At 51.2% G+C, this 10764-nt stretch overlaps 1 protein-coding gene across 1 annotated transcript in view; it reads left to right on the top strand.

Moving 5' to 3' along the window:
- Window positions 1-6281: 6281 nt before the first annotated feature.
- The window catches only part of BPI (bactericidal permeability increasing protein), a 28350-nt gene continuing 23867 nt past the window's right edge, over window positions 6282-10764 (top strand). Inside the window, exons 1-3 of the mRNA XM_058562125.1 lie at window positions 6282-6474; window positions 9174-9288; window positions 10539-10667. Of these exons, the coding sequence (XP_058418108.1) occupies window positions 6345-6474; window positions 9174-9288; window positions 10539-10667 (374 nt within the window). The 5' untranslated portion in view covers window positions 6282-6344. The remainder of the gene's footprint in view (window positions 6475-9173; window positions 9289-10538; window positions 10668-10764) is intronic.

Genomic DNA, 10764 nt, shown 5'->3' with positions numbered 1-10764 from the left:
CCGTCTCTCCCTCTCCCTCCACCCAAGCTGGTCCTGGTTGAAATTTCTCCCTCACACGGCCAACCAAAGGCTAGGAGGGGAAGGGCGAGCAGTGGGAAGAGGCCCGGCCCCTGTGCTCCTGCCCGCCCTCAGCCATTGGCCACCAGCCCAGCTGACCGTGAATCGATACTTTGTTTCTGAGCTGATGGTCTCGGAGTTCAGCTCCCCAGGTGTCCTGAGGGCCAGGGGGCAGGGAACCGGCAGGGCAAGTTTGTCTGTTCAGCTGTCCCTTAGCCAAACTATCAAATATCATCAAACATGCCCCTGGCTCCTCATTTCAAATATCTGTAAACAGGGAGCTAGAAAAATGGAAATTCACTTCAAAGAGTTTCTCAATTTGCAGTGGCTTTTTCTCAACCTACTGGTTGCAAACCTAACTATTATGCGGGGAAGACCTTCCTACTTGAAAAACTTGGGGGACACTGGCCTCCAGGAACAAGACCACAACATGATCCCATGGCCCAGCTCCTCCCTTGCAATCCCACACCGCAGCCCCCTGGGGATTTTCACCCTCAGTGCCTTTGCTTAAGCTGTTCCCTCCACCTGGCCTGCCCTTCCCGTACCCCGTCTGAAAACGCGGGCTCATGGGACACGTTTATCCAGGAGTCCTGGCATTCCACAGTTACCTCCATCACACAACCTGACAGGAAGTGCTCCCTCCGCTCCTTTGGAAGCCCTCACCATCCATTTGCCACTTCTCAGCTGTGTGGCCTTGGGCAAGCTCCTTAACATTTCTGAGCCTCAGTATTCTCATCTGTGAAATGGAGCCAATGAGACCTACTTTCAGGGACGGGTGAGGACTGAAAGAGAATGTTAGCCAATGGCTTGGCTTGGTTTCTGGCGTGGCTGAAGCCCTCCAAAGGCGGGGCTGCTTTTATGCACAAGGACCCTGCAGCCCAGAGAGGAGCAAAGATGCGCCCAAGTTTGCACAGCCATGTGGAAGCAAAACCAAAAGCCAAGCCATTCCACAGGGACCTCCCTCTAGTCCGGGCCTCTCTGGGACCCCTGCCTTGTGCTCTTACCGCCCCTGGGCAGGGCCAGGCAGGGAGAAGCTTGCTCTTTCCCAGCACAGTCCCTCTGGGACCAGTCCTGGGCCCCCGGGCCTGGCTGAGCACACTTATTTCCTAACGTGGCCTAAGGGAAGTGGCTCTGGGTGTCTGGCCGTTGGACACTTGGCCAAGTAAAGCAACTGCCTGTTGCCTTACTTCCTGTGACCCTCCCTCGGGCTGGAGGAGGCCCAGCCTACCAGAGCCAACCCTGTAACTCAGGTGAGGCTCCTCAGCTTTCCCGAGAGAAAGGAGAAGCGAGAGGAACATCTCTCCTCTGCCCCGCGAAGCCCAAGCCTCCAGTCTCCCTCCATCAGCACCACACCGAGGTGGGCTGCCACGCCAGGGCCAAGGCCAATTCTCGCCTCCTCCTGGAAGCCCTGGGGGATTGCCAGGTCAGGCTGCGCTTCTCCTTCTCAGGCTCCACACACTTACTTTCTGGAAATTATGCTCTGGGTTCTGATCCTTCTCTCGTTTCTTCACTATTGAATATATCTTGTGATCTGCTCTGGGACTGCGCTCATAATCATAGTCATAATCATAACACCATGAGAAAGATCTGCCCCCCCTCCAGGACCAGTGAACCCAAAGGGTTCCTGTTCTGAGACTGGAGGCTCAGCAAGAGAAAGGCACTTTTTCAGGTAACAAGGCAGGGGAGCCTCCTCTGGAGGTTACCTCCACGGTACAGAGTGTCTGACCGCCTTGTAGACGCTCACCGTGAGGCCAGATCTCCAGGAGAGCCTGTTGCTCTCCTCCGCTCCACCCCCAGGACCCACCAGAGCCCCCTCCTGCTCCCGCATCCCGGGATCAATCTAGAACCAGAGGAGGTGGGATGGGTGGATAAAGCAGGGAAAGAGCTGGAGAGTCAAGGCTGAGGGGGAGGGAGAGGTTATGGGCCCGCAGCTGACCACGGGGAGGGCCTCACGGTGCAACCCGGCCCTGAGGAGGCGCCTGCACCCGAGGATGGAGCGTGGGGACAAACGAGGCAGCTGAGGGTCAGCAAGGTTAAGCCACAAGCTCAATCTCGCACAGCGAGTAAGTGGCAAGCTAGGATTGGGCCCAGGTCTGCAAGGTCCCCAGCTTGCACTCTGCCCGGCTGCGCTGGGAGTGACCGTCTCTCCTCACAGCTCCTGGCTGGGTGGCAGCTCACAGAGGCGATGGAGCCGTGGATCCCTCTCTCTCTGCGCGTATCCAGCCGAAACCCAAAGACCAGAGGACCCAGAGCTCAGTTTGTGGTGCCCCTAGTGTGTTTTCCTGGGGGTTCCAGAGCCCTCCAGCCCGCTAATGATGGAGGCTGAATTATGACTCAGCACTTTCTCCGTGCAAATCAATTCACATCTATTGTCTCATTTAATCCTCACAACAACCCCCATGACAGGCATTGCTTGCTGATCTTTAAATAAGGAATCCAAATTTCAGGGTCAGAAAACGTGACCAGAGTCACACAGAGAGTAGGTTGCCTGGCTGCCTAGGTCGTGAACCCAGGTCTGCCAGCTCCAAACCCAACACACTTTCCTCCGGAAAAAGTCAACATCCTAAGGACCATCCTAGACAGAGGGACAGAATCAGCCTCTGAATTAACTGACTCTTCATCCACCCTACTTCTGAATTCCTGCTGAGATAATGTATTTTCCTTATGATTTAAGCCATGTTGAGTTGGGGTAGCAGAAGAGAATTTAAGGGGATGAAAAAACTATTCTATATCCTTATTGTGGTCCTGGTTACACATAGCTATACATGTATTAAAATTCATAGAACTAAAAGAGACTATAAAAGGTAAATATGGCATAATCTTAAGATTTTATTAACATGGGTAGTCTATTCTTATCTACATGTTTGAAATATTTTACAATAATAATAAAGAGACCAAAAAAGAGGAAGAAGCAGCGGAAGAGGAGGAGAAGGAGGAGGAGACATTGGAAGAAGCCTGTTTAGATGCGATGGCTGGAGCTGCTGCAGCCATCTTGCAACTGTGAAAGAAGGCAGTGTGAGGGTAAATCTGAGACCCTAGGATGGCAGAGAGATGGAGAGATAGTAAATATCTGTTAGCTGCTGAACCAACCAGAACCTCAGACCTGCTGTCTCTCTGGACTTCTCTGAGATAATGGATGTGCTTAATTGTTAAAGCCACTGTGAATTGGGGATTTCTGTTACTTGGGTTGAAGACATTGCCACTTATACAGAGTAGGGAGTCAGATCTGAAGCAGTGGGGCACCTCTACAGCCAGTGGCAATACTGAAAATGAGGCCGACCCTCACTGATGGACTCATCTGGATTTGGCTGGACATGAGCCATCAAAGGGAAGCCAGTAGGGATGGTTTATTCAGAAACTTGCCATTCGGTTTTAAGATTCCAATTTTGTCACGATGTACGTCATAGTCATGTGAGTTTCATCTTAATGCTCCTTTCCTGTCTGACATCCTTGCAGACGCAACATCTGCCTGGGTCCAGGGGACTCAGGAATTTGGGGCAGTTAGAGCTGTAGTTGTTCAAAATGGTATAAGATAATTTTTCAAAAATCTGATTTGCTAACAAGTCATCGATCTGTGTGTTTCAGCTGCTACTTAAAGGTACCGTCCTTGCACGGATATAGACATCTGACTCAGAGAGCCAGGAAGGTAGCACTGGGGTGAGGACCCAGGGTGTCAAGTCCTCCTGGCAAATGTCCCAGGTAGGGGGAAGAAGTCTTGTGTCCATGAAAGTCAGTGTGACCCTGACTGGGACATAACCGCTCTGTGACTCAGTTTCCTCATCTCCAAAATGGAGAATAACCGCCCCTCCCTGGCGGGTTGTTTTTGGATAGTATGTGTAAAGCGTCTGGCATGCAGTAGAGGCTCTGTACGCGGCCATGGCTTTCATTCTTAAGCAAGCCAGGATTCTTGATGGTGTGGATGGGGCAGGAAGGGAGACCCTTTTAGAACCAGGCAAAGAGAAGAAAGAAAGAAAGAAAAAAAAACACTCAGGCAGTCTCACGTCCTCCTGGCTCGGCGGGCGTCATTAGACTTTCATAAAATCAGAGTGGGGGAGACAGGGCTCCAGGGGGCTGATGGGGACCCAGCGGGAGAGAAGCTGGCCTTCTCCCCCACAGCCCCGCCCCTCCTCTCATTACCATGGAGACCAAGCTGGCTGCCCGGCGGGGGTCCCGCCCACCCAGGGCCTGAGGATGCTGCAAAGGGAGCGGCAGGGGCCGAGCAGACAGAGCCCCATCTGGAAAGCTGGGGTGGGGGTGGGGAGTGTCTACGTGTCCCCAGCCCGCAAGGCGCTGAAGGACTGGGGCTGGTGTGCGGTGCGTCTGGCGGTCCACGTTTGAATCCCAGCTCTGCTAGCAGCTGGCCGCGTGACTGTGGGAAGAACGCTTCTCTCTCGAACCCCAGGTTCCACATCTGTCAAAGGGAGGGGTAAAAAGGAGGAAAAACAAAAGCTTGGCGAAGAAAACTGTGGGATGAGGAAGCACTGAAATATGGGGCGTGTGGAAGGATATTTAATACCGGCCGAACGTTCGCTCCGTGCCGTTTATTGAAAAAAGGGAGCTTGACAAAACTGACCAGTGCGATCCCATTTTTCTTTGTTAAAAAAACACACAGTTTGCCTACGCTTACCAAAAAAAGGCAGGGGGGAGGGAAATACGCTAAAATACACTTCTGCTTGTCTCTGAAATCAGAGATCGCAGGTAATTTTTATTCTCTTGGTTCTTTCTCGAATTTTGGCCAGTGAACATGGATTACTTTTTCAAGTCAGAGTGACGTGGATAGCTACCATTTGTGTGCTTATTACGCAGGGGCTTTGTGCTAAGTGCTTTAGCTGGTTTAAAGCCCTTTCTGCCTCACAATAATCCAGGGAGGGTGGGTGCTCTGATTATTCCCACTTTACAGAAGAGAAAGTTGAGGTTCACAGAGGTCAAGCCTCCAGAGAGCGGCGGAGCTAAGATTTAAAACCACAGCTAAGATCCTGGACTCCATTTAATTATTGCCACTACTGCCTCTCAGGACAAGAAAATGCTAAAGGTTCTGTTTTCTTAAATGTTTTACTATGAAAAATATCAACGAAATCAAAAGTGGAAAGAAAAATAGAACTTTTGGTTATAAAATGAATAAGTTCTGGGGATCTGATATACAGCATGGTGACTATAGTTAAGAAGACGATATTGTATACCTGGAATTTGCTAAGAGAGCAGATCTTAAGTGTTCTCCTCACACACAAAATAAGGTAACTACGTGAAGGGATGGATGTGTTAACTAGCTTGGTTGTGGCAATCATTTCACAATTTTTTACATATATCAAATCTTCATGTTGTGTACTTTGAATGTATGCAATTTTATTTGTCAATTATACCTCAATAGAGCAGACAAAAAGAAGAGAAAAGAAAAATATTATTGTACCCACCACCCAACTTCAAGGATATCCTTAGATGGAGGGACTTGAGTGGGGGCTCAGAGAGGAGGATGGGGTGCTTAGGGAAGGGAATGATGCCCAGAGCCAGGAGTCTCAACCTACACACACGCACGCACAAACACACACTCAGACACATATACACACATACAGACATACACACCCATACACACATATAAAGACATACACACATACACAGACACACACATATACACACACCACACATACAGACATACACACCCATACACACATATACATACACACCCATACACACATATACATACAGACATACACATATACACACACACCACACACATATACACATACACACGTACACATACATATACACGCACACTCCACACACACCATGCACACGCACGTACACTTACACCACATACCACATACACTCACACACATACACACACCATGCGTACACACACTCACACACACATACACACATATACTGACATACACACACCCCACGTACACACACTCACACACACACACATATACACACCCTCTACACATGCCACACACACCACATGTACACACACTCACACATGTATGCACATACAATACATATACACACCATAAACACAGGTACACACATGTACCACATACTCACACACGTGTACACACACCCCACATGTACACACACACGGCTCCAGGGCTCCACTTCCGGCTGCCTCTGGGGCTCTGGCCCCAACCATGGCGGGAAGAGCAGGCAACGGTCCTCCCCGCTCCTACCCTGCCCAGGTTCCTTCCTCCTTTCCACACTCCTCTGACTTGTGTTTCCCCAGCCGCCTCCTTTACAGGGCACTGTTTCCCCACCAAGGCCTCGAGGTGCTGGCAGCTCTAGAGGACGAAGACATGGCCAGGGGCCCTGACAACACGCTGAAGTGGGCAACCCTGCTGGTGCTGGCCGCCCTGGGCATAGCTGTGACAGCGGCCACCAACCCTGGCATCGTGGCCAGGATCACCCAGAAGGGCCTGGACTATGGTAATCAGATGCCTTCCTTCCCTCCTCTCCCACCCCTGAGGGGCACTTATGGAGCACCTGCTGTGTGCAGCCCTTTAAATCCAGTGATGGCATGCTCACAGCTCCTCAAAGTAGGCCGTCTTACCCTGCCTTACATGTGAAGAAACTGGGGCAAGGTGAGTTGCCCAGGGTCACAGGGCTGGGAAGTGGCAGCGCTGGGGCTGGAGAGCTGGTCTGGAGGACTCCAAGTCCAGTGCTCAGGCCTCTGAGGCCCTCACAGTCTCCTCCCTCCCTCTACCGAACTCCCAACTCGGGCTTCTAGGTCCTTTGCTTCCTTCCAAGGCTGGTTCTCAGCCCTGCCATTTGCCTCGAGGTCCTGTTCCAGCCTCCAGCGTGGGCAGAACTCAGGCGCACGAGGAGGCTGAGCAGGGCCGGGGGAGTGTGGTGGGCGCCCTTCCTAATGGTCTCCCCCAGGGCAGGGGCTTAGCAGCCATATTGTGCACACCGCCCATCTGGGTGACCAGAGAGGGTCCCCTGGGCCACGAATCGAGGCCCAGACGGAGAAAGTGGCCTGAAGCAGCCCCGGCTGACCTGCTCGGATCTGGGCCAGGCACTGAGCTGGGAGCTTTGCACACTCCACCTCCTTTCGTCTTCATTTCAACCCTGGGTGGGACATGCTGTCACCAGCAACATTTACAGATGAGCAAACTGAGGTTTGGAGAAGGGACTCGGGAAGTGGGCCGCCTGGAATTGGGCTCTGGTCTTGCCTGATGCCCCAGCGTGGGCTGCTCGATGCTGCCTCCTGGTGGCGGAGAGATAAACTGCAAGACAGTGGGGGAGCGCCAGCCCCAGAGAAATCAGACCAAGGGGAGGGCAGAACCTCCTCGGCTGGTGTACCACTGGGGGAATCGGAACAGGACTCAGGGGACCTGGTACCCCCTCCCTGAGTTCCTACCCCAGCCCAGGCAGGACACCTCTGATTCCAAGGGTGCAGACAGAAGGCTCCATACGAGCTGGGAGAAAGGAGGATGGCCCTGCTCCAAGCCCAGATCGGGGTGGCCCTGAACGCATCCTGGGAACAGAGGCTTGAGCTCAGCCTTAAACCCAGAAGTCTTCCCGTTCTGTAGCCTCGGTTTCCCTTTCTTCTCACACCCCATGGGGCAACCAGAGTGGGTTTTCTGAAATGCAGCCATCTGCTCGTGTTGCTGCCCTGACTTACACAAGTCAGTGGTTCCGAGCCCCAGAAGATGTCCTGACCTTCAGCACAGCATTGAGGTCCTTCAAGACCTGGCCCCTGCACCCCCATGGATCCGGGCCATGTTGCCTTCCCTTCCTCTCCGGGCAGTGACCATGTATGTGTTGCTTAATTTGAACCCCCAGGTGGCCAATTTCAGGGCACAGGCTCTGGGACCAGAAGGCCTGGGTTCAAATCCTGTCTCTACCACTTGTTGGCCGTGCATCCACCTTTCTGAATCTCAGCTTCCTCATCTGTGAGTCAGGGGTGGTAACGGTAACAATCCTACTTCCTAGGATTGTTCCAGAACCTTAATACACGTGCAGAGTGCAGAACAGTGCCTGGGCCAGAGTTAGAGCCTGATAAATGCTTATTATTATTATTATTTCCTAACTGGCTCTTGGAAAACACAAAGCCTGGGATCCTTTATCTTACTACTCACTCCTTCTTAGGTAACGTGTCTGCCTTTTAATGGGTTCTTTGATGCTGTTAGCCACATAATGACTGATGGTGGAATTCCTGACATGGGGGCATTCATTCATGTATTCATCCAACATGTTAAGTGCATTCTAACATTAAGCGCCAGGCATTGTGGTAAATGTGGGGGACATTTATTTACATTAGTAAATAAAACATATATTGCCACTGTCCTTGGGGACTTCCATCTGGTAGAGGAGAGAGAGATTCATCAAAAGTCACATGAATAAATGCATAATTACAAACAGTAGTGGGAGCTCCAAAGGAGATGCCACCACATTGTGGGAATGATTACAAGGGGGATTGCTCTCGTCTGCTGGGTCAGAGAAGGTTCCTGGAGGAAGTGATGAGCTAATTAACTAGAAGTTGACCAGGTGAAGATGAGACAGAAGGGTCTTCTAGTCAGCAGGAACGGCTCATGCAAAGGTCCTGTGGAGACAGAGGCCAAAAGCCAGAGAGATGTGTATCTGTGAGGCCACAGCACAGAGCAAGGAACAGAGGCGGTGGTCAATAAATATCCATAGGATGCATGCCTGGGTGTTTGGGGGTGATATTTTAGATCAGGGGTTGGCAAACTATAGTCCACAGGCCAACTCCAGCCTGCCACATGTTTTGTATGGCCCGTGAATTAAGAATGCCTTTTACATTTTTAAATGGTTGAAAAAAATCAAAAGAAGAATATCTCACAACATGTGAAAATTATATGAAATTCAAATGTCAGTGTCCGTAACTAGAGTTTTATTGGCACACAGCCATGCTCGTCCACTTACATGCTGTCTATGGCTGCTCTTGGGCGCTACCAGCAGAGTTGAGTCGTGCTGACAGAGACAGTCTGACCCACAGAGCCAAAAATATTTACTATCCGGCCTCTTACAGAAAACCTTGCTTGAGACCTTTCCAAACCCACCGTCCCTTCTGTGGACAGGGGCGAGGGCCAGGAGCCTGCCCTGACCCTCCGGCCCCGCTCAGGGCTGGGCCTCTGACCATCACCTCTGCTCTCTCCCCTCAGCCTCCCAGCAGGGCGTGGCCGTGCTGAAGAAGGAGTTGGAGAAGATACAGATTCCTGATCAATCAGGAAGCTTTAAGATCAAGATTTTGGGGAAAGGGCATTACAGCTTCTACAGGTAAGGCCTGTCGAGCTCAGTCCCCAAGTGTTCTGGGGCACCAAGACCTAGAATCACAGAGCCGCCAACTCCTGAACCCAGAGAGGTCAGGATCCCAAAGCTAGTGTTTACACCATCCCAGGGGATACAGTCCCCCAAACTGAGCCTGGAGGAAGCACAGAAACTGTCTTTCAGGCACTCACCATGACTCTTGGGGGGATGTGTCATGAACCCCAAAACTTTGTGCCAGGCCCACATATCAATTAGAATTTTGGGGATGAGGGTTTAAGGATAGAAAACCTAATCCAAAATGGCCTAAGCAAGAATTTATTGGCTCACATGACTGAAAAAGTCTCTGGAGTAGGCTGGCTTCAGGTTCGGCTTGAGGCAGGCTCAAATGTCATCGGACCCCGTTTCTCTCTTGCCACCTCTCAGCATCACTTCCCTTGGGGAGGTCTAATCCTCAGGTAGGGTGTCCCCTCGAAGAGGCAAGATGGCCACCAGCATCTCCCCAGCACTCCCAGTCCTGAGGAGGGAGAGCACCTTCTCCTTGTAACTCAGGCAAAAACTCTAAGGCTCACCCTGATTGGTCCATCTTAGGTGATGGACACACTCGTGAACCAATCCCTGTGGTCAGGGAATAGAATACGCTAAGTAGCTTAAGCCTAAGTCACGAGCTCCACCTCCTGAAGATGGAGGTGAAGTCAACTTTCTTTGGAGCAATATGAATAGATGTGGGGAGGGGTTCCCCCCCCCAGAAGGAGGCATGGGTGCTGGGCAGAAGGCCCATAAATGTCCTCTACAGAATTTTATGCACCTATTCATTCAACAGATATTTTTGAGCACCTACTATGTGCCTGACACAGCAGGCTTTGCTACAATAGTGAGAAAAGACAGACACATTCCACCCCCCTACAGAACTTGTCGTCAATGGGATAACATTTGTTATCTTCGTTGATGGCCACACACCCTGTAAGATAGAGATTATTGTGCCCATTTTACAAACGAGGCAACTAAAGCTCGGGATGATTAAGTTACACGCACCAGGTCACACAGTAGTAAATTGAAGAGCAAGATTCAAGTGCGGATTTGTCTGACTTCAAAGCCTAGGTACCCTGCCCAATGCCCACAGTGTTCCCAAGGCTGCTCTGGTAGCTTCTGGGTTCTCCTGGAAAGGGTGGGGTGAAGGCCCGGGGTCCAGGGATGAGCCTGCATTAACTGAGGCCTTGTGTGGGCTCCCAGGAGGCTAACTGAACATTTCTTCTTTGTAGCATGGATGTCCGTGGATTCCAGATTCCCACTTCCCAGATAAAACTATTGCCCAATGAGGGCCTTAGTCTTTCCATCAGAAACGCCAACGCCAAGATCAGTGGAAAATGGAAGGCACGAAAGAGTTTCATGTGCGTTTCCAAGCTCAGGGTTTGTCGATGGATGGGTGAGCTCTTGGTGACTTGGAAAGGATGAGAGCCAGGATCTCAGGAATGCCTGGTTTTTGCC

This window comes from Diceros bicornis, chromosome 19 (genome assembly GCF_020826845.1).
Source record: "Diceros bicornis minor isolate mBicDic1 chromosome 19, mDicBic1.mat.cur, whole genome shotgun sequence".
Classification (NCBI taxonomy): Eukaryota; Metazoa; Chordata; class Mammalia; order Perissodactyla; family Rhinocerotidae; genus Diceros; species Diceros bicornis.
This window is presented reverse-complemented; position numbering and strand designations above follow the sequence as displayed.